Source organism: Spermophilus citellus, assembly GCF_964194105.1.
Source record: "Spermophilus citellus genome assembly, chromosome: 5".
Classification (NCBI taxonomy): domain Eukaryota; kingdom Metazoa; phylum Chordata; class Mammalia; order Rodentia; family Sciuridae; genus Spermophilus; species Spermophilus citellus.
In genome coordinates, this window is record NC_138186.1 from 60,133,936 (window position 1) to 60,159,091 (window position 25,156).

Sequence of the window (25,156 nt, forward strand, 5' to 3'; positions counted from 1 at the left end):
TCTACCATTCATAAGCATGTATTCTGAAATGTTTGGTGATCTTTGATTCTTTTCCTGTATGTAGAGGTGAGGGGCAATTGTAAGCTGACTATAAACTCTTTGTATGTGGGTGAGGCTCCTTGACTCCCAGCTTCTCTGGAGGCTGATCTGACTGGGATGTTTTGTTGGAATTTCTTGATGTCAATATTGCTTCATCAAAATTTATGAGACTCCTCAGAGAAGCAGCTTTTAATATCCTGCCTAAAGGGTGAACAACTGACTACCCTTTTGGGACCCACCTGAGGAAAAAAGGCTGAATGCCTCCAATATAAAGTTCAAACTTATATGTCCTTTCTTTTTCTTCATAATAATAATTTGCTTTTAACACCTTCTGGGATCCCCTAGTTTAGAAAGCCTTTATTGTTCTCTCTGAAGAGTTTTTCCCTGAAAAGCTTTTATTATCATTTTGTATTGTTCATGCAAGTTCATAAATTAATGCACATTAGTTATTTTATCATGCAACTCAAGACTTTGAGGAGGCTTGGAAATAGGGTTTCATAAGTAAATTACTAAAATATCTAGTATATCAGAGATTTTATAAAGCAATTTTGTGATTCTTTTGGACCCTGAGCATAAATAAAGATGTGTTCTGGGGTATTATAACCAGGTAGAATGTCAGGTAAACTTGTTTAGTTTCAGATTGGGAAAGAGAAAATTCTGCTAACTATTCACAGGAGAAACATGAAGGGCCCTAAATAGTGCAAAATACATACAGGAATCAAATTATTAATGGAATAAGCCTGTTAATAATAGGGGATGATAATGACTGTAGGTGTTGTAAAAATCCTGGTAGCCACCCTCTTCTGGTGGCTTGGAGTGCTATAGATGCTTCTTATAGATGCTCTGTGTTGATCTGGCTCAGCATTTCTTGCATACTTCTCCAGACTTTTAATTAAAATGCAAAGCCCAGAAGGATATATATTCTTGTTTTGGTTACTTTATTCATACTTCAGCTTTTCCATGCCTTCTCTGACAGAGGAATATCATGTCTTCCTTTTTTTTAAATAGTGCTTTGAAAAAGTTTGCACTGTAATTATTTGGCACTGAGAATTTTAAAGGAAAACAGTAAAGCTGTTTTTATTTTTGGAAAAATTGCATTATTAGGTAACATAATGACTATTTAATGGAGGTTATTTTTTAAAACCTTTATTGAGATATAATATAGCATATAATTAATTTGTTATAGTATTTGCAGAGTTGAGCACCCATCATCATAATTATACAATATTTTCATCAATTATAAAGGAACCCCCATCCCATTAACAGTCACTTATTATTCCCCTCAAACCTCCTAGGCCCTGTAGTTGTCTCTCTGGTGTTCTCTGTTCACATTTCATATGAATGGAATCATAAAATCATTTCTGACTTGCTTCTTTCATTTAATGTACTGTTTTCAAGATTTAACCATACTGTAGGATGTATCAGTATTCCATTCCTTTTTATTGCTAAATAATGTTTCCACTATATACCACATTTTCTTTATCCATTAATGAATTGATTTTCACTTGGGTATTGACTACCTTTTTACTATGTGAATAATGGTGCTTTGAACAAGTGTTTGTATGGACATGGTTTTCATTTTCTTGGATGAATACTCAGGAATGGAATTTCTGGGTCTTATGGTAATAATGCATCTAACTTTTTGGGGAACTGTCAGACCGTTTTCCAGAGCAGCTCTACCCTTTTACCCTTCTATCGAGATATGTGACAGTTGCAGTTTTGTTTGTTTTTTTTTTTTTTTTTACATTCTCACCAACACTGTTATCCTCTGTCTTTTTGATTATAACCATCCTATGGTCATACATCTGGGGGTGGTATCATATTGTGTTTTTGATTTGCATTTCCCTGGTAGCTACAGATATAGAGCATCTTTGCACATGCTTATTTGCTATGTTTCTAAATCGTTTTTGAAGAAATGGTTACTCATATCCCTTGCCCATTTTTCAGTTGGGCTATTTATCTTTTTATTGAATTATAAGAATTCTTTGTATATTCTAGATATTAGTCCTTAATCTGATATATAATTTGTACATATTTTCTTCCAGTTTTTGGGTTGTCTTTTTACTTTTTTCATGTTGTCAGTTGCAGCACAGAAGGTTTTAATTTCATGATGCGTAGTTCAATTTTTTTTTTTTTTTTTTTTGCATTTGCATTTAGCCTTATGCAGCACTGTCCAAAGTCAGGGAGATTTACTCTTCTTTTTCAAAAAGTTTTATAGTTTTAACTTTTACATTTAAGTCTGTGACTCATTTTGAGTTCATTTTACTGGGTGATGTGAGATAAGGGTCCGACTTTATTCTTTTGCATGCAGATATCCAGCTTTTCCAGCACCATGTTTGAATACTCTTTCCCCCATTGTATGATTTTGGCACCCTTGAAAAAATCCAGTTAACCATGAATATTTCTGGGTTCTGAATTTTGTTCCATTGGTCCTATACCAGGACCACACTGTCTTGATTCCTATAGCTTTATGTTATCCTTTTGTGTGTTCAGTATAGACTTTGAAGACTGATTGAAAGAGTGTTGAGGTAATAACGAGAAAATATTTAATATAGAGAATAGTTATTTTGAAAAAATATCAAGAGGCTAGGACATATGCAGTGTTTAGGGCTTGTAGTTTTGGATTTATCTTCTAAAAGATTTTGGGTAGTTATCTGAAAAATGTTTTTGTTGGAATAAAGTTTGGTTCTAATGGAAAACCATAACAGTGGCCTACATAGAATAGAGGTTTATTTTATGTTTTATATGTTGAGAGATAAACAGACTGGGGCTTGTATGGTACTTTCTGGTGTCAGGGGTGGTCTGTTTTGTTCTGTCCCATGCCTGGCTTTCCTTAACAGTATCTCTCCCTTTGGTAAGTACAGTGGCTACAGTGCCAGCCATCTTTTCTGCCTCTAGCTGGCAGGAAGGAGGAAGGGAGAACAAGGACTGCTGTCTCGCTTTCTAAGAACCCGTCTATTGCATTCGTCGTTTCTCCTTCTGTCACACTGATCAGAACTTAGATATATAACCATACTGAGCTACTGGGTTATGTAGTTTTGTTTTGGGAAACCTGGTTAAAATGGAGGCTTTTGATAATGGAAGGAGAGAATACTTTTGGTGACAGGTAGCAGTCTCTGCCACAATAAGGTATTCAGTGATCCCAGCTGGTTGAAGCTCTTTGGAACCTCTAAGACAAACTGACAGAAGTTGAGAATTTAGTCTGGTTAGCTGTGATAAAATATCCGTTATTTTAATGAAAAATGTGGTAAATTGATCTTTACTTTGTAAGCTTTTATTTGTTAGATGCCTCTGTTCTATGCATGATATAGGTGCCAAGGTTGCCAAGGTGGGTAGCCAGGGATAAGAGGAATTTTGTCTCATGGCTTCCTTTGATCTAGTCCTAGGGTGCATTGGTTAGGGTTCATTAAGGGGAACAGAACCAGCATGAATATAATAGAATTAGGAATTTGTTAAAAGAATTGGATTTATGCACAAAAAGTAAAAGCTAGGGAAGTAAAGATCTGAAAAGGAGAGTTTGTAGGGAAATTGGAAGCTAGGCATGAAGCGGGCTGTGGAGGGTGTTGGTTCTTTGTGGCTATTATTTTCTGTGAGTTTGCAGCTAGAAGTCGAGAGATGGGTGCAGGATTGCTGTTGGGCAGAGAAGTGCAAGGGCATGCTGAACCTTGCCAGCTCTTCTGCATGTGTCTCACCAACTCCAACAAACAACCTTCAGAGTGTAGTGGTTGCTGCCTCATCTTTGCCACATCTACTTCTATTTCTTCCTTTACCTTTATTTTACTTTTGAACCATATGGATGGGAAAGGGTATTCTGGAAAACATTCCTGTGTAACACAATTGATAAGAGAATGATCCTCAATGTAGAGATAGCTTTCTGATGCACTAGAATTCTACTGGAATCTCATATTGTGTCAGACTTTCTACTTCTCAGCGTGTCCGTTTTGGGGGATCTTTAAATATAATGTATTTTATGCCTTTGCCTGCCTGAAATATTGGCATATATGATTGGTCATATTCTATTCTTCTGGGAGGATAGGTTTTGCTGGTTGATCCTTCCTATGCAGAAGTTTTAAACCCACATGAATTTCTTTCCAGGAAATGACTTGTATTTAGAATAGCAAAAAACACAAATAGAACTTTGATAATCTGAAATTCAAGACTCTTTCTCATTAATAGAGATATTCAGAATTATGGAATAAATCTTGCTCTGGTTAGTTTTGTGTTACCTCAAAACTTAGTGTCCTAATACATTTTACTGTGCTGATGATTTCTGTGGGCCATAAATTTGCCCAGAGCATGAAAAAAAAAAGTGCCTTGTCTCTGCTCTATAATATTTAGGGCTTCAGGTAGGAAGACTCAGAACTTGAGGGTGGCTTGATAGATCTTTCCATATGTGGTGGTTGATGCTGATTGTTGGTTGGCTTCTTTCCTGGGAATATGTAGTGAATCTGGCTTGGGTTTTCTCCAAGCATGGTGGACTCAGAACAGTTTAAATTCTCATGTGGTATCTCAGCACTCCCATGTGAGTGTTCCAGTAAACATGGTGGAAAAAGGCATTAGTTTTTCTAAACTAGCCTTTGAAGTCAAGCAATGTCACTTGTGATATATTCTGTTGGTTTCAGGTGAATGACAAGGCTACCTATATTCAAGGGTGGGGGATCTAGAACCCTACTTTTTCGTTATTGATGCTGAATCAAACATGCAGTGTGAGAGATTTGGTTGTGACCATCTTTGGAAAATAAAGCCTGTCATAGGCTCTGAATTGGGGATTAAGAGATTTGTAGGTGCAAAGGAAGTATGGAAGAAAGGGTTATGGTGGAGGGATGAAAGGAAAGGTAGTCATTTCTTCCCAGATATCAGGCATGACCTCTGAAAGGAACCCGATTGTTGGAGTGTTGTGAAGTGTATTGGTCACTTGGAATTATCTTAATTTCCCAGTAGAAGACACTGAGACTCAGAGATGCTTATGAAGACTGGATAAAGGATTAGTGATGAAACCAGACTTAAACCTAGTTGTTCTGACATTTGGCCTTAGCTCACATTGGGAAATTTGAATTTTTAGTATGTTATGATTAAAAGGAGGTATGGTAATAATAAATATTAGAAAATTCTCTCTCTCTCTCTCTCTCTCTCCTCTTTCACACTCTCTTTATTTTTTAAATAAAAAGAGGTATGGCACAGGTAATAGGAGAAGCTTTTGGACAATGGCAATTTCATATGTGAGACTATAACATACCTTGACATATAAAACTTTATTCCAGAAATTGTGACTTGTGATGTCTTAGATTGACAGAGGGATGGAAGTATTGAAATCTGTCGTGGCACAATATTTGTTTTCTCTCTTGGTTTTCACTAAGAAACTAAGAATTGTGGCTGCTTAAAGATTTTTATAATAGGATCAAAAGAGAGAATTCTGCTAGCTTATCTAGACCATTAACATGTTTCCTTGTTTCTTTTAATAGGAAGCCCAGAACCTCATGGCCTTGACCAATGTGGACACCCCATTAAAAGGTGGACTTAATACCCCATTGCATGAAAGTGACTTCTCAGGCGTGACTCCACAGCGGCAAGTTGTACAGACTCCAAACACAGTTCTTTCTACCCCATTCAGGTATTATAAAAATAAACATATTTTATGTTTTAGGAAAACTTGAATCCAAGAATTTGGACAGCATGTTTATTTTAGTATGTTGACAAAGAATATAAATAAGTATTCAACTTGCTTTTTTTTTTTTTGCTTTCTCCTTACTCATGGTAATAAATAACATTTATAGTGTCAAAGAAATGGTTACATATGGCAGCATTTTTATTTTCAAAGTTTCAGATGCTAGCATCTTGTTTCTGAACACTTTATTTGATTTTAAAGATTAGATGAATCCATTGTTAGTGATCATTTGGTGAATTTTATAAAAATTGTATAAAATTTTTAAAAATTTATAAAAAATGTATAAAAATTAATGTATGTCTTATTGCTTTTCCTTAGCATTTTTCTGTGAAAAATTAAAACGTTCAGAAAATATGCAAGAATGGCAAAGCAAATATTCATATACCCAATCACTTAGTTTCTGTGATTATTAACATTTTACTTTATATGATATTGATATTTGCTTTATCACGTATCTATCCAATTATCAATCCACTTTATTTTTTAAGGCATTTCAAAGTAGGTTGCAAATAATCAGTCCATATTCACACCTAAACACACATGCATGTTATTAACTAGTGGTCAGTATTTTTTTGCACTTCTTTTATTTTAAGCTACTCTTTTGAAAAGGAATATCTTTAAGATATAAATGTTATGGAAACTAGTCATATTAAAATGGAATTTGAGTTTTTAAGGGATGATTATTTCAAGTTTAATTTTAAGTGTTAGAATATGTCCTTCTATGGGTTTAGTTTTCCTTAAATTGTTAAGATTTATATATGAAAGCAGAATAGAGACACACTGGCAGCCAATCCCAGTATGATATTTAACACTTCTTGTGAGGCTAAAGAGAGCCTAATCCTTTTTCTCCTGTGTATGTCTTGTCTTTCAACTAGATTGTAAGCTCCTTGGGGGCAGGGACCATGTCTTATATGGTAACACCTCAACTGTTGGGAACAGCTGTATGGCAGCACCACCAGTCTGGAACACAGCCAAGATACAGGAAGTAAGCACCCTTGTCTCCCCCAAAAGGCTTTGAACAATTAAAACATAAGTTACTGCAAAGTCTGTGTACTTTTTTCTTTATTTTTTGAGATGGGGTTTTGCTGTGTTGCCCAGGCTGGCTGCAAACTTATGATCCTCCCACTGCAACCTCTTGAGTAGCTGAGATTACAGGCCTGTGCCACCACGATGGCTTTGTCTATGGACTTTATTGCTAGAAGAGGTTCTTAATCTTCACCCAGAGCCTGTTCATACCTAGATGTGTTTTTAAAAGTGTGGTGTGTGGTTTCCAAACAATGAATTACTTAAAGTATGTAGTTGATGATGACAATAATGACTGATAGTGTAATAGCCAACAACTTGATAGGGAGGAGAAGATGATTAGACAAATACACTGAACTCAAGTCATATGGTGTTGGCCAGCCTCCCTGCCCACTGCCTATTCTTAGCCACCCTAATGCATGAAGAAAAAATTGAAATAATGTTTACTTTTTAAGGAAGATTCTGTCAAGCATAACGACTATTAGAAGTCAATAAAATAAAAATACAGCATTCTGTGCTAACTAAACCAAACCTTTATTTTAACCTAGAGAACGAACTTAAAACCACCAGGCATAATTTTTGGAATCTTTGTTTTTTCCATATTTTTTATATTCCCTGTAGAATAATATATATGAAAAACATTTGAAAGCACAATCCAAATATAAGTGGCACTTTTATTAATTGATTTCTCTTTTTCTAGGACTCCTTCTAATGGAGCTGAAGGGCTGACTCCTCGGAGTGGAACAACCCCCAAACCAGTTACTAATTCTACCCCAGGTAGAACTCCTCTTAGAGACAAATTAAACATTAATCCAGAAGATGGAATGGCAGACTATAGTGATCCCTCTTATGTGAAACAGATGGTAAATGTCAATTCCCTTTTAATACTCTTTAAAAGAATTTTTTTTTCCGGGGGGGTAATGTTGGGGATTGAACCTAGAGCTTTGCACATGCTAATAAGTATGTGCTCTACCATTGAGGTTACTATATCCCCAGCTCTAAAAATTGGAAAAAAAAAAAATCTTATGGGTATCAAAGTAAAAATTCCAGCCAGTGTAGATTTCATTTACCTTAGGAATCTATAATGCCAGAAAACAAGAATGATTTGTAAGAGTTGATGAAAGTGCGGGGGAGGGGGGGAATCTTTTGTGCTTATAAATCTACTTTGTTACGGTTAATATGCTTGTAAATATTGAAAATGTTGTATCTTTTATCATTTTAATTTTTATCGGTTACTAATGAATACTTTTCTTTCTTGAGGGGTACATGTATTTTAATAATAATTGTTTCTATAAATGAAATTTTAAGTTTTAAAGCCTCATCAATTAGATTTTGAGCCTGAATCCTTCTACTTGCTCCATATATTTAGGACAGCCTAGATCTCAAAGCCAAGTTAATTTTTTTTGTTGTTGATTTCAGTGAAATTTTCTTCTGTATATATTATATGGTGATGTAGAAAGCTAACTATAAATAGTTAAAGTTTTTGCTTCTGCCCATTTTACTGCTTTTATTACATAAGTCAGTGTAAACTAATAAAAAATGGATTTGGGAATTGGGAAGAGTATATCAGGAAATACAGTAAATACATTATTGGACCTTATTTGATTCCAAAGAAAATCACTGTGAAGTTTAAAAAAAATGAGTTCCAGCGATACTGATCTATCTTCAGTTTAGAAATTAATTCTAACTTCATATACAGATTTAGTTAATTTATGATTTAGCACCTAAATTGATATCCACTAAAGCCAACTCTTAAAAAAAAAAGCTATATATGGATTAAACAATTGAGAACCTATGTGTGGAAAACATAAATCAGAAATTTGAGGGGCTATCCTTTGTTTTAACAATGTTTATATTCTAGGGGGACTGGGAAATAAGACTGGAAAGGTGAGCCAAGGATGCATTGAGAAAAGCTTTGGCTATCAGCTGGTTTCTTTGGGAATTTTTTTTTATTAGTCCAAGGACAAGTTAACTTTTCTGTTTGTTCTTTTCATTTGCTATTAAATTTCTTTGTCAGAAATATATTCTTCCAACAGATCTTCTACACCTCTTATCAGTATTATTAATACTGATTTTTGGCATGAAATTTATCTGGGCATTTCACCAGTACACTTAGAAACATGAATATGTTTCATTATGATTGGCATTTTTATAAAAAATAAATGTTGTCTTGTGCTTAAAACAGTGAGTCACAGGGTGGGGTAGTGGGGTGAGTGCAGTGCTACATAAATAATTTTGTATATGTGAAAGTAAATATCTCATTAGAAATAAAATGTATATGCCAATTACATGGCTTTTGATTTCCTGGAATTAAAACTTTTCACATCTTCTGGACTGAGGAGAACACGAAGTGTACACACAAAGGACCCACTAAGAGTCAAACATAGAAGTCTAAATTGACGTTCAGCAGAAGATACTGATTAATTCATTCACTGGTTTAATAAAATACTGAGACTCAGTATTTAGGTGCCTGATGAAATGCTTGTACATCGGTGGAAAAGTATGAATAAAAATGAAGATGAAAATGACAGTACTGGTTGTTTTTATAGACTATAATGCCTTTTAGCTAATATAGTATAATTTACACTGAATGATAAAATAGATTATCTTTAAGAGCATTTTAATTCTTATTGTATATAAGTTTTTTTGCTTTGTTGGGGGCACGATGTGCTCTATTAGTATCAACAAAACTCTCTTTAGGGGGCTGGGGATGTGGCTCAAGCGGTAGCGCGCTCGCCTGGTGTGCGTGCGGCCCGGGTTCGGTCCTCAGCACCACATACCAACAAAGATGTTGTGTCCGCCGAGAGCTAAAAAGTAAATATTAAAAATTCTCTCTCTCTCTCTCTCTCTCTCTCTCTCTCTCTCTCTCCTCTCTCACTCTCTCTTTAAACAACAAAATATATATATATATATATATTTAAAAAAAACAAAAAACTCTCTTTAGGGGCTGGGTTGTGGCTCATCAGTAGAGCACTTGCCTAGCATGTGTGGGGCCCTGGTTTCAATCCTCAGCACCGCATAAAAATAAAAAAAATAAAATAAATGTATTGTGTCCAACTAAAACTAAAAAATAAATATTAAAAAAAACTCTTTAAATGGGAGAGAAAGTACAAAAAACATATATATTCTTTCAAATGAAAATCCAGTTGGTCTTTTTTTTTTCTGTTCTAGTGGAGGTGATTTTCAAATATCCTATTGGAATATCCCAGATTATCTTCATTGATCACAAGTCAAAGCTTTTGATTGGTCTTAATATGGAGCAGATAGAAAATAAACAAAAATCTTAGCTCTGAAGCCAGGAATAATTTTTCTAGAATTAATTTTAGGCTAATTTTTTTGGGGAAATTTTTATAGAATACTGATTGGGTACTTAATGTGTATGAGTGAGAAGGACCATTTCTTTTCTACAGGAAAGAGAATCTCGGGAACATCTCCGATTAGGGTTGTTGGGACTTCCTGCCCCTAAGAATGATTTTGAAATTGTTTTACCTGAAAATGCTGAGAAGGAGCTCGAAGACCGGGAAGTGGATGATACTTACATTGAAGATGCTGCAGACGTGGATGCTCGAAAGCAGGTGGGTAATAGTGCTGTGAAGAAGAGTGAGTATGACTAAATATGTCAGGAGGCTTAAAGAATGATGAGTATTGTTAAATGTCTCAAGAACTTGGAAGGTTTTTTTGATATTTAAAAAATATCTTAAATTACATTATTAATGTTATTAATGATATAAATCATGGTATACTCACAGTCTCTTGGTGGGTATTTTTGAAGTGTATATATATGTAGAGTAATTTAAGTACTCTGTCAAATTCATTATGCTTCTCTAAAATGCAAATAATTTTTTAGCCATTGCTTCAATCTAGTGAAGAAAAGATGTTAAAAGTAAGTAGATCTTAGATTAGTTGGGTAAATAGATTTAAGTCAGTGTAAACTAATAAAAAATGGATTTGGAAATTGGGAAGAGTATATCAGGAAATACAGTAAATACATTGTACTAATATATCTTTAGTTAATTATTTTCTCATTTGCACATAACAGTCCAGTAATGTATTAGCTCTATTTTTGAAATGAGGTAACAGGCTTAAATGAATTAAGTTAACTTTTCCCAAGTCTTATGGCTGGTAAGTGGTAGTAAATCCCAAACTAAAACTGAGTTTATGTGATCCCTTTCAGTTAATCCCATGGTCGTCCATTTTAGGATGATTTTATGTAGCTTTAATCTCAGGGTTGATGTGAGAATGATATCAATATAAATCATATTTTAGAGGAGAACCATGTGAATGTACTTTTTCATAGTGGGTGGTACTGTTCATATTTTGCCTTCTCAGCTACTTTGAATTACATTTACTTTCTCAGAAATGCCATGAAATTTTAATGCGTTACCATATAACTTGAGAATCAGGAAACGTTGACTAGCTTTTTAAATTACAAGTCAGTAGCTTTGGGGTTAAAAGAAAAGGTTGTTGGGAAATCTCCTTTGTGTTTAGGATTCTCATTTAGACAAGAAAAGTGGTTGTCTGATGCATAGAGCCAGATAAATTTGGAGACTGCTGTAGCAGACATTGAAATTTCTTAGTTTCTATTGTATTGAGAATGAACGGATAGATTTTCATGGTCTTATTATTACCTTTCTACAAACTTACACAAATTTCTACAGATTTAGCTTTTGAACATTATTGATCTTACAGACTGAAATGTTTTCAGCTTTATTGAGAAGTGTCAAATACTGTATAGCTGCAATAATGGATATAAAATTATTGTTTAGGCCATACGAGAGGCAGAGCGGGTAAAGGAAATGAAACGAATGCACAAAGCTGTCCAGAAAGATTTGCCAAGACCATCTGAAGTAAGTATTAAAATTTCTGACTGATGAAGTTTTAAGTTTTATATGATTGATGCTTTTTATATCATTCATAAAGACTGTAAAGCAAAATTTCATCTACTTCCTGGAATATAATAAAGCAAGTCCCAGTAGTCTTTAAAATGATGTACTGATACCAGTAAGAATTTAGAAGGGGAAAAAATGCTTTTGAAAATGTAAAACTGCTATTTAATTCATGCTGTAAAAGGAATAACATTAGTATGTTGCAGTGATATGTTTGGTAATTGTACTTGTTTTACAATTTTTAGGTAAATGAAACTATTCTAAGACCCTTAAATGTAGAACCACCTCTAACAGATTTACAGAAAAGTGAAGAACTAATCAAAAAAGAAATGATTACAATGCTTCATTATGACCTTCTACATCACCCCTATGAGCCATCTGGAAATAAAAAAGGAAAAAATGTTGTATTTGGTACTAACAATTCTGAGCACATTGCTTATCTGGAACATAACCCTTATGAAAAGTTCTCCAAAGAAGAGCTGAAAAAGGTATGATTGAGCAGGAATATTTCTGCCATGAGATTTAAGCATTTGTTAGATGCTGTGTGTCATGGACAAATGTGAACTTATTTTGCCACATTAATATTCATGAACAACTGAAGCATTTGGTTAAGTGATAAGTGTTTATGATGTGTTAGGAAAAGGACATACTTTATTCTCACCCCACATGTGTATCAGCTAAACACTGGTTCTGGTGGCAAGGTGTTTTGATTCATGGGTGTATTGGCTTGTTCAGTAATTGCTGCCGTTGCCACTTCCTGTGTTCAATTCTGCTGTCTCTGAAAAGAATTAGATGCCTTTAAAGCTCACTTATATACAGATCCTCATTGACTTTTGTTGTTGTTAAATATTTTAGTTTTAGGTGGACACAATATCTTTATTTTACATTTAGGTGGTGCTGAGGATCGAACTCAGGGCTTCATGCATGCTAGGCGAGCGATCTATCACTGAGCCACAACCCCAGCCCCCACTCATTGACTTTTGATGGGGTTATGTACTGATAAACCCATTACAAGATGAAAATGCACTTAGTACATTAAGTTGAAAATGCACTTAGTACACCTAACCCACCAGACATGATAGTTTTATCAACACAGTACACTGTAGAATGAACTCGTGGCTGATGGGGAGCTAAGGGAGGAGCAGCTTATTAGCCTTTCAAGAAAGTATTATCCTGCCTGTTGCTAGCCTAGAAACAGATAAAAATTCAAGATTTAAAGTACAGATTGAATTGGATGTATATTGCTTTCACACCATTGTAATAACATAAAAAGTCTAACCATTGTTAGTTGGGGACCGTCTACTTTAAAAATATTTTTAGATGGGCTGGGTTTGTAGCTTAGTTATAGAGTGCCTGTCTAGCACAGGCGAGGCACTGGATTTGAGCCTCAGCGCCACATAAAAAAACAAAACAAAAAACCCAAATAAATAAAATAAAGATTAAATTCTTTAAAAACATTATAGATTAAGCAGTTTTTCTGTTCCAAGAAAGGAAATACTTTTTATGAAATTTATTCCCTTCATATGATTTCCCTCTACCCTTTTATATAAGGAAACAATTTCTTGTATAAAGTCTGTATCCTATCTCTTCCACGATATGCATTTTATTCTTTCTGCTTTGATCAACAAATCTGTACAATAGCATAAGAAAATAGTTTATTTCCTAGCTGGAAGCTGCTGTGATTTGAAACTCCCTTCTAAAATTCATGTTGAATTTAATTGCCATTGTAATAGTATTAGGAAGTAGAGCCTCTAAGAAGTTAGGTCTGAAGGCTATACCTTCATGAGCAGATGGATTATATTTGGAGTGAGTTATCTTGGGAATGATACTGTCTGCCGTGGTACAGTGTAGCAAGAAAGCCTTACCAGATGTAGCCCTGTGATTTTGGACTTCCTAGCCTCCAGAATTGTGAGAAAGAAATTTCTTTTCTTTTAAGATCATCCAATCTGTGGTTTCCTTTTTTAGCAGCAAAAAATAGGCAAAGATAGAAGTAAAGCAGTCATTTACTTGTCTTTTTTCTTTAATATTAGACCCTGAGAGGCAGTGATGACTCTAATTTGGAATGAGCTGCTGCACACTTGGGAGAAATTACAGGATTCTTTCTCCTATCTTCTATTCTGCATTATTCCTCTTTATATCTTTCTTGGTTTCTTACTATTTTCCTTGCTATAAACTAATACATATTTTTATAGGAGTTTTAGACAGTAGAGAAAGGGGGAGGGTTTATTAATAACTTGCCCCTGATTTCTGAATAACTTTGAATGACATTATTTATTTTTGGTAAGTGGGATAGTGAAACTGACATCTATTGACATCTATGCCTCCTCTCTGTCAAGCTCATTTAATCATTGAATTAGAGTTGAGACTCAGGTTCTGAAATCAATACTTGAATAGTTTCCTCTTTAGAGTGAAAATATGAGGAAAAGGAATTTAGAAAATAAATATTCCTAAATTTATTTTATGTATGCAAATCTGAAACAAGGATCACATTGTTGCTTTTAGAGGTTCTATAGGGGATACATTTTTCTATTACAACCTTTAAAAATAATAATTCTAAGTATTACTTTGGGATTATTTGAAACAATATTAAGTATTCTCCCATTTTTTTAATCTGTGAATTTCTCTTTGTTCTAAAAAGAATTTGAAACAGCTATTTCAAAGCAGATTCTTTATTCTTACTCTTTAAAGATGACGTACTACATTCTTTCCTAATGACAAGAGCCAAAACTTATAAATTTTTACTGTCTACAGTGTACCATTCCTTTTTGAATGAGGTTTCAGATTTTCATTTATTGTTTGTTTTCATTGTTTCCCTTGAGAAGTATTACTTAACAGTTATCAGTTCTTTATTTTCTATAGACATAATTTTTTCATTTTTGTTAAAATTTTGCTTTTTTGGGCATTTTTTTTGATTTTTTAAAAACATATTTTGGGGCTGGGGATGTGGCTCAAGCGGTAGCGCGCTCGCCTGGCATGCGTGCGGCCGGGGTTCGATCCTCAGCACCACATACCAACAAAGATGTTGTGTCTGCCGAGAACTAAAAAATAAATATTAAAAATTCTCTCTCTCTCTCTCTCTCTCTCTCTCTCTCTCTCTCTCTCTCTCCTCTCTCACTCTCTCTTTAACAAAAAAAAAAAATATTTTGATATATATTTATTTTCCAACATTACCAGAAAGATTGTAAACCTTCTATAAGGCATAGAAGACGGTTGTCAGTTTTTCATTAGCCATGATACATGGGTTTATGATATGTTCATGGAATTCTGTGTGTCTGGTGTTGGACTGAGCTCTTTGCATATATTGTTCATTTAATCCTAATGACAAACATATCAGATAGGTGCTATCCCCATTTTATGGATGAGAAATGGGCTCAGAGAAATTAAGCAATTCAGAAAGCTACTCAAATGTTAAAGCTATGATAACCCAGGCCTGTCTTGCTCCTTTCCTTGTCATCCTGTCATTTTAAACTATTCCTTTTGTAGCAAACCAAAGCTGCTGTATGAACTTTACTTTTGATTCCAGTCTCATTATCTGGCAATGTTAGAGGTATTCTTTCAGGAATAGAAAAAAAGCCTTTCGTCAAAAAGAGGCCTGATTCCCCTTCACCATTCTGTGAGGTGATGAGTTTGAGGTGGAATGGGAAAGTGGATGGAGCACACCCAAGCATTGTGCCATTTTGTCCTAGATCCTTCTTTATCTGCTTACTAGCGATGTGGTTTTGAACAAGTTTACAATCTGTGAGCCTCAGTTTACAGCTTTGAAACAAGGTTAAGCCCAGCATGATGGCACATGCCTGTAATCCCAGAGCTTGGGAAGTTGAGGCAGGAGAATTCCAAGTTCAAAGCCAGCCTCCGCAACTTAATGAGGCCTGTCTCAGAAATAAAAAGGGCTGGGTTTGTGACTCTGTGGTAAAGTGCCCCTGGGGTTCAATCCCTGGTACCAAAAATCAAAAACAACAAAACAGCAACAACAATGGAAAACTGAGGTGATTGAATATTGGCTGTTTTGTAACGTAGTTGTGATCTTTGGAGATAATGTATGTAAAACTTTTAAACCCAGTTTCTGACATATTATAGATGATTGATTTAAGAAATGGTAGCTGCTATTATAATGAGTGAAAACAAAAGATGTTTGTACTATTGGGGAAACACAGATGCTTGACATTTTAAAATCAGTCTATATTCACTTATAGGTATAATAACTCAATTGGCTTAGGTATTGCCTTCCACCTCCTCCAAAAAATGATCAGCCAACCAAAACTCCTTGCCTTTAGCCTAAGGAAGGAGGGAAAAAAACCTAGTCTTTTAAAAATTCTCTTCTGGTGATGACAAGTATTTGTAGTACTTAAACTCACTGAAATTATTATTCTCAACAGGCCCAAGATGTTCTGGTGCAGGAGATGGAAGTGGTAAAACAAGGAATGAGTCATGGAGAACTCTCCAGTGAAGCTTATAACCAGGTGTGGGAAGAATGCTACAGTCAAGTTTTATATCTTCCTGGGCAGAGCCGCTATACACGGGCTAATCTAGCTAGCAAAAAGGACAGAATTGAATCACTTGAAAAGAGGCTTGAGGTTGGTATCCTTTTAAAATTCTAATTCAAATGTATCTTGATTTAAATTATGAAGTAAATAGTGACACTGGTTACAATTTCAGTAAAATAGACCTGAGCTGCTTATTGCCTTTGCAATTTTTGAATAAAACTAAACTCAAGTGTTTGATCATTCTTGGCCCAGTTCATTGGTTTTACACAATTACAGGCCTTCCAAAGAATGTCCTCCCTGCAGGTAAACCACAGGTTAGTCTGTACCTTTTAGATGTGGGAGTAGCCACCAAGTTGATAACTGGTCACTCAGAATACTATAGATTAATACTATATAACAGTCTGTTTTTCTCTATGAAGAGATTTCAGTGGTATCAAGGAGTTTCCTTTTTATAGCCCAAATAGCACATTTAAAAAACCTTGAGATTTTTCTGTCTATTCTCTGATTCCTTTAAATTTGAATTAAGAGGGTGGAGTTGGATTACTTAGACAATGGCTTCTAGGATTTTTCATGTCTAAGAAAACATTGAAACATACTAGATGCAGTTTCATGGCCATGTGGTTTCTTAATATAGTCTGCATGTTTTGAATTCCAGAATCTGTATAGGCATTTTGCCACTGGCATGTGAATTGTGGTTCATAGACCTCCAGGCTGCCTTGTGGATTCCTAATGGTGGTATTTAGGGATATATCAAAGACAAAAGACGGGATGGGAAGGAGAAGGGGCATTTAAAGCAATTTCATGTAGAAAATGGCCTCAGTTTCCTCTTTTATGAGATTATTAGTTTTTCTTTACAGAAAGCAGATTTGAGAATATTTTTATTTAGAGTTAAATCCAGATAGAGTAAAATTACTTAAGGTGGTTGGGGGTGGGTGGAGCCAGAGAAAGGAGGAGGAAAAAACCAGTATCTTTTCATCTGAAAGTTATTCTAAGTCTTACTTTAACCTTTAAGATCATATGTGTAGGCATCTGATGGTTAATGCCCATGAATCTATGTTTTCAGTTAGTGGGAAATTAGTGTTTCAGGGCTGCTGATTATTCTAGTTGTGTTATTAACTTCCAGCAGGGTGTGCTGTTGCTCTGTGTTTTAATTTTGAGTTAAAGTTGGGGAAAGTAGAACATCAGTGGTTAAACTGTATATTATATTTCTGTTGTGTAGGCTTCGTTTCCTATAAATGGTAGTTAGCAGTGTAATTCTGATCTAAGGTCAGCATTATAATTGATTGGAAAGCTATTTGGAAATATTCCTTGTAACATTTATATATAAATACTTAGGTCTCTCACTTAGTTCGAAAATCTTCTTATTTGAGGTGGGTAAACTCTTTCTGCCGCAAATGGCAAGGACATTTTGTGCTGTTTAAAGAAAAAAGAAAAAAAAGAAGTTTTTCCCTAAATCTCATTTAGTTTGTTGAGGCACTAACTTTCATGACAGCGAATAAATGTGTCACAAAGTGAGTGGTGCCATAAAGTACAGTAATTTTTATTTAGATGTTGAATTGGTCTTGTGAGTTTTGAAGGGAAAAATACAGAAAGAACCACTGCTGTTCTTTTGGAGATTTATTTGGGTCGTTTATGAGCAACCATTAAAAACATGTGGTTCTCTTTGTTCAGTTCAGTACCAGGAACTGAAATCTTCCGTTGAACTATTTTTGTTGAAGGATTGGTGACTTTGGAAGAATATTCATAAAACAGTCTGGAGTAATTTTTCTCTTCTTGACTCCTGGATAACTTGCTTTATTGTTTATCCAGCTAGTTACTTTTAAGGAATACTTAATCAGATCCTTTAATTTAGTAAACTATGCTTATTTCAAATGAAAGTTCATTAAATCTTTGAGAAGAAGAAAAACAACTCAAAGACCCAAATAAACAAATCCCCCATTTTATTTGTATCCATCCCTAATTCAGAACTGTATTTCTCTTTGCTTTTGAAGACACAGCTTTACTGGTTTAAAATACATAAATATTTTATTTCAATTGTGGTACTTCTTTCATCATTTCAGTTGATTGCTAAATTATAAACATTATTCAAAGTTTGTTGTGGGGAAGGAACCCCAGTTGTATTGTATAAACTAAATGCTACACTTAAATTATCCTTTCCACTTTCAGGTTCAGGGAGACAGGCCTTTCTGGGCAAGCATAGTGCACCATGGCTGCCAGTGTGTTTGATTTTTGCTGCCATGAACTTTGGAACAGTGAATCTAAATTGTGGCCCTATCACAGCCTATCAAGCAAGATGAGACCCAGCTTTAAAATGGTGTCTTCTAAGTGTATGTGCCCTGAGGTTTATATTGGAGCTACTTTTTGAGCCATTACTCATGATTAATATTTGAAACTTAGCACTTAAATGAAAGTCCTTAAGATACCCATTTAAAATTAACAGAACCGTCTCAGATTTTCGGGAGAGAGAGAGAGAGAGAGAGAGAGAGAGAATGTGTGTGTGTGTGTGTGTATATGCATACCCGTGCACAGAGTCTGTTAAATACATAGAATCTGTAGAAACAGTTCAGAAGTAGAATTGTAACCCAAGTCCATATATTTTATTCTGCTTTAGAGACAGATTTAACTTCAGAACCTTGCCAGACATTTGTGTGTAAAAGACAGGGGTGGTGGTGGCAGCGGTGGTGGCGGCGGCGGCGGCAGCAGCAGCAGCAGCAGCAGCAGCAGCAGCAAGGAGACATGATAGCTCATATGAGAAAAGGAAAAACATAGCATGGAGGGCATTTTAACATGGTAGCAAAAAGTCCTGTGCATTTTAATAGCTTCAGAGGATTAAGTGTCTGATAGCAGAGTGGAGTGATTGCCATTTCTAGTGATACCCAAAGTAAGAAGAAAGTCTTGATTTCTGTTCAGTGTCTTTTTTTTTTTTTTTATTTTTTTTTTTAAAGGAGGAATGACTGTAATTCATTGTAGGGAAATTTTCATCAAATGGTTAAAAATAAAAGAGTTTTACAAAAGTAAACAAAACAAAAATTTACTCTTGCATTTAGTGACTTTCTGAACATCTAGATACTGTTCTAGGCTCTGGCGGACATAGTGGGGAACGAGATAGATGAGCTCTCCACTTTTGTGGGCTTTAGTTATCTGGAAAATGCTTAATGTGGAGAACTTCATTTTCTGATGATGCCAGCAAATGAGTCATTTTTGTGTTTGGGAAGTGCAAATAGAATTTGAAGTGTTCTAATTTGTTTCCACTTTAAGTGGAAATAGGAAATCATCTGAAGACATAATTATTTTGAGTGAAATAATTTCCAGTAGGTGCAAAAGTGAAATGAAAAGTCTGAATTTAGATCTGCCATTAAATTTAATAGTATTTGAAATAGTATCTAAACTGCTGTGTTGGGGAAGTTTGGCTGAAAAGTGGATTTTGTCATGTTAGCTGTAAAAATGGAAAGGCTTTCCTTAGAGGTAGAAACTAGGTCCAGAAGTAATACTTCTTCCTGTATTTCACTGGCACAGTCAATGTAGTCAAGAAATATTATGTAACATTGACTTCTTGGAAATAAAGTAACTTAAAGAACACAGATAACACATTTAAAATCCTTCTCAGTGTTTTTGTAAAACTCTTCTGAGGACCCCTGACTTTCCTGAGGATTATATTTCAGCAGAATTGGCTGTACAATGGATCCCATTTTCTCAGTGATTTTCATTAAGTCAGATATTTTTACACAGAAAAAGATTTCCTTAATACTTTAGAGTGAAAACTTAGGGTAAAGATTAAGTTGGTGGGCAGTGCTGGTTAGAGAGTTCCGTGTTGGAAGTATCACAGCAGTTTATGCTTATGTTCCCTGGAGTGTGTAGTGTAGGAGAGGAGTTCACAGTTCTTTGGAATATTGTGTCCCAAGTTCTGCTCTCTGCCATAGCCCTTTAAGGTATTGACACATTTCTTAGTTGTCTCTAGCAAGAACTCTGAGAGCTGGTCCAGGGACCTCCTTGGTACAACCATTTTACTTCTTGAATTTGTTTCGGGCAATTCATGTTTTATTTCCTAACCTATGGAACTATAAAGTGCTCTGCATTGCTTTGTTAGTTTATTACTACCCTTGGAAAGGTTTTTAGTAGGTTTTCCCTCACTGGTTAACTTGCTTTGCAGGGATTCAGTCGGATGGTTGCTAACTCTGATATATGATGACAGTAATCACTTACTTGGACCTGTATCTCATCAGTAAAGGGAAGGTTCACTGAAAAAACTGAATGCTAGTGAGGAGTATGGAGATGAAAGGAAAGTCACTCACAGGCTCTTATTTGCAAATGTTTTGGTGATTGAACCACATCTTTGCTATTATAGGATCATATTGCTGAATGATGGACTAGGAAGTGGAGCTGCCATCAACAGTGTATTTATTTTGTGTATTCTTAAACCTGTTTTTACAGTAGTATAAGGTTATATTCTGGGCCCCCAAGCAAGAGTTTCAATGAGGGATGCTCTTAATTTTTCTGAACCTCACTGTAACAGACTTTACTGAAGACAGTATTGGAGACCCAGGATAATGTGTTTATTTTGGAATTACTTAAGCTTAGTAACCTTAACAAACTCAGTGAGCTTGAAAGTAACAATTACACTTTTATAAGTCCCATACAGCTCTCTTTTGTAATGACCCGAGGAAACACTTATGGTTCCACTGATTCATCTCCTGGGGATCATTGGTTTTCCACTGGTCTCTGGCCAGTCCTTTTTAGACAGCTTCTCTTCTATGCATTTTTTAAAAATAACATTTTTAGACGTTTTTCTAAAAATAATACCTGTGCTTTGTAGAAAATTTAAGTGAAATAGTAAAAATATAGAAGTCGTCCACTGTCCAGCCATAATCACCTCAAATATTTTTGTACACACAGACATGTATGTAATCTTTTTTCCCCCAATGTGCAGATGAAGGGAGGAAGGTGTTTTAAAACTAAATTGGGGTCATCCTATACTACATTTATCATTTAACAGTATACTATTGTAGATATAATTTTTTTAAAAGAGAAACTTTATCATTTACTCTCATTTAAATTCTTTAGCAAAGATCAGCTTCAGCAAAGTCTCCAAATAATTAAACACTAGTTATGTATTTTGCCCTACTTCTTAAAAAGTTAAGTTAAATGTAACCCTTTTTTTTTCCTGTGAAATTTTTCTGAGAGGAGAGGTTTATTTTTCTATAGTTTTATAGCTTATTAAGAATAAAAGAGGGCTGGGATGTGGCTCAGTGGCAGAGTGCTTGCCTCGCACATGTGAGACACTTCATTTGATCTTCAGCACCACATAATAATAAAGATATTGTGTACATGTAAAACTAAAAAAGTATTTTTAAAAAAGAATAAAAGAATTAGAAATTTTAAAACATAATCTGGGGAAACTTAGCTTTTAGCTTTTCTCAAGTGTCAAAATTCTTATACAGGTTAATATCTATATTAGGGGAAGAATGATGGGCAGTTCCATTAATTAAAGTATAGTTTACATGTGTTTAGAATAATTTGTGTTTCAGGGAGCTCTCTGGTGGCATTAAGCCATTCAGTACCACAGCTTGAATTTCTTTAGGCATGTTTGCATTTCTGGGGCTATAGGGCAAGGAGGATACCTGGTTTATTAGCAGTAATATGGAATGATATCTTGGGCTTTAAAGTAAGACACAGCTGCAGTAGCATCATTGCTTAGTGGTTGTGTGGCCTAGGGCAAGTTACTTAACTCAGATTTTCTTATCTGAGTCTCAGATTTTCTTATCTGTAAAATTCAGGTGGGTAATAGTGTTTATTTAATGAGAATGTGAATTTGCAATAATGGAGAACTGAAACACTAACAAACTGAAAGTGGAAATTTTGTCACAAGTTTGCACAAGTCTATATATCTTTGGAGTTGCCTAAATTGGATTAAACTTGGTTTGTTACTAGGGAGTATCAAGAAGTAAGTTCACTTGAACAATGGTGGCTAAGTTTTTATATTTTGTAAGTTTTGAATATGTCTGAAGTTTGAGACATGGGTTGATTTTATGAAAGACATCTATATCTCTGAGTGATGTTTAAAGCTGATTTTGGTTATAAATGAATTTTACATCATGCACTTAATTGAACATTTCATGTAATTGTTTTGTATGCTGAAATGGTCATACTTGTAAATTTTAATTAATGTCTGATATATTTTATTATATCGATGTTCCATGATTGGTGGTAGAATAGATATTGAACTTGAATTTTAAATTAATGATTAATTTTGTGGACTGGGGATTAGATCCAAGAGCATTTTACCTCTGAGCTACATCCCTAGCCGTTTTGAAATTTTTAAAAAAATTTGAGACAGGGTTTTGCTAAGTTGCTGAGGCTGGTCTCAAACTTGAGATCCTCCTGCCTCAGCTTCCTGAGTTGATGGGTTAACAGACATGCACCACAGTGCCTGGCTTAAATTTAAATTAAAAAAGAAATTTTTATTACAGGGATTTAAAAACATACCTTAAAGTGGACTAGTTTAATGATTCCTCATGTATTACCTGGCTATAATCGGCATCAGAGTATAGCCACTAGTTTAAGTCTCCCATTCACTGTTATTTTGAAGCAAATTCCAGATCTTATAAAATAGAATTATGATGCATAAAATTTGTCAGCATTGATCTCTCTACACATTTATATATTACGTATATTTCTATTCATCTGCTTTGGATTGAATTTTACCCTTATTGAGACCCTGTCTCAAAATAAAACATTTTTAAAAAGGGCTGGGGATATAGCTCAGTGGTAAAGCATCTGGGTTCAATCCCCAATACCAAAGAGAAAGAAAGAAAGCCAGCTCACTGAGAAGATGGAGGACTCTTGTTCACATCCATTTTGCCAGAAGACTGATTAAGAAGCAGTTTATAGAGGTTGGTGACCAAATGATGCATATCTGATCCTGATTGCCTTGTCATAAGATGCTTTTCAGTTCTGCAAATCTTAAGAACAGAGGTCATTGTTTTTTCAGACTATAGTCTTGATACTGACTAGTTTGCCCTTGTGAAGTTCCTGACATATTACAGGCTAGAGCAGGTAACTGCCCTGAGGCCCTTTTAATGATCATCAAATTCATGGTAATGAAAGAAACATATTTCACCTGAAAAAGGGTTAGGTGAGGTTAAGTAGGGAATTGGGCATGAGATCTGGTCTCAGCTCAGCTCCAATACCATATTAGATGTTTTAAGAAGACTCTAAAGTATATCTGTAAGTACATGCAGGCTGATTGTCCTTTATGTGAAATGGCTTGGAACTGAAAGTGTTTTGGGTTTCAGATTTTGGAATATTTGTGTATATATAGCAGGATATCTTGGGGAGAGGACCCAAGTCTGAACACAGAATTCATATATATTTCGTATATGTGTTATACACGTAGGCTAAAAGTAACTTTATACAATATTTTAAATAATTTTATGTATTTTGACTGTGGCCTGTCAGATGAAGTTAGGTGGATCAAAATGTTTTGGATTTTGGAACATTTCAGATTTCAGATTAGAGGTGCTCACCTCATTTTTGTACAAAGATTGAATAGCATTTTTGGAAAAATTTTGGTAAGGTCTGAGATATAATGGTCTAAGAAGCTTTCTCTTGGAGACCCTTTGACAAATCAGCTATTGGATGCAATAAAACCTCCATAAACATATTGTTTTCTTCAGGATAACTCGTCCTTCAGTTGCTAATGCTTACCTTTTTTAAAAAAAAGAACTTAAAAATATGACTTTTTTTTCCCTGATGATTCTTTGTATTGTAAACCGTAAGGTTTTGTATGGGCAAAGGTGAAGATGACTTAAAGTTGCTCTGTCCTCTGTGTATTTCATGCTTCTAAAGTGTATTAAGCAGTCATAGATTGAGCATTTTACAAACCATGCTGATACCTTTCTTTACACTTTAATTATCAGGCAGCAGGTGTAAGATAACTAAAACCAAATATTAAAAGCTATCTTCCATTTCTTCTTTATATGTCTGACAACTGAACTTTATAGTTTTTTAGCTAAATTAATTTTTTCCTGTGCTTAAGTTTACTATTGTATAAAGTTATTTCCATATTTGCTTGGAATCGTAGCACATTATAGTCGAGCCAAAAGACTTTTATGAAGTTTGAGCTAAATGTAATTATTGGCAGTAAATGGAAACTAACAACTTTGAAGTTTTAAAATCTCCGGTGGTTTGGGAGTAGTAAATGAATGACTTAACTGGATGAGGTGAGGTAATTCCCAGATACAGGGTACTAATAATACTAAATGTACCTTGATGACTAATTAAACAGTTTCTGAGCATAAGTATTAAGCTGTTACACCAAGTTGGAAATTGAATATCCATGGAGAGCAGTCAGTGTAAAGCTAATAGAATTATCTTAGCCAGTCATGTTAATTTGTATGACTAATTTTTAAAAAGCACTGTATTAATTTGAAATTCTATGCTCTTAATTTTTTTGGATGTGTGTTTAAATCCACCTATAATTGGAATGTCTAATATGAGTATTCTCAGAACATGCTGAAGTGTAGTACAAGGAACCTCATGGAATTAATTGTTCATTCCTTGTTGGGAAGGGGGACTTTTTAGTGGGTGCAGTTGAGAAAACAGCTCATGTCTAGCTCCTGGGATGGCTCCTGGGATGACTGTCAGCATCAGTTCTTCATCCTAATTGCTTGTTAGAATCATTTGGGGACTTTAAAGACCAAAGGTCTGAGACCACTTAAATTGGAGTTTAGGGCTAGGACACTGGCACTGCCACTGGCATATTTTAAAAGCTCCACGGGTAATTTTAAGTTTAGTCTTGGTTGAAAGCCTCTGATTTAAAAAGACATGCACACGGAATATTTGAAGTGGGAGAAGACGAGTGCAAATTATTGTCTCTGGTTGTGCTGTAAAATTTATGAGGGTGGAAATTTTGTCTTAAAATCATTCTTGCTCCTTTTGCCTACCACCTTTCTAAGGTTTAGGCTCAGAAACTACTACTTTGATTTTGGGGTTTGGGGAAGGGATTCTTATATTTTATATCCAGAAAAATTGATGATGAGGATTGTTTTTTCCATGGAGAT

At 34.9% G+C, this 25,156-nt stretch overlaps 1 protein-coding gene across 1 annotated transcript in view; it reads left to right on the forward strand.

Moving 5' to 3' along the window:
- CDC5L (cell division cycle 5 like) overlaps positions 1 to 25,156 on the forward strand; it is a 48,506-nt gene that overhangs the window by 18,192 nt on the left and 5,158 nt on the right. The window contains exons 9-14 of the mRNA XM_081295572.1: positions 5,502 to 5,650; positions 7,428 to 7,590; positions 10,138 to 10,302; positions 11,494 to 11,574; positions 11,859 to 12,101; positions 15,990 to 16,187. Coding sequence (XP_081151698.1) covers positions 5,502 to 5,650; positions 7,428 to 7,590; positions 10,138 to 10,302; positions 11,494 to 11,574; positions 11,859 to 12,101; positions 15,990 to 16,187 — 999 coding nt within the window. The remainder of the gene's footprint in view (positions 1 to 5,501; positions 5,651 to 7,427; positions 7,591 to 10,137; positions 10,303 to 11,493; positions 11,575 to 11,858; positions 12,102 to 15,989; positions 16,188 to 25,156) is intronic.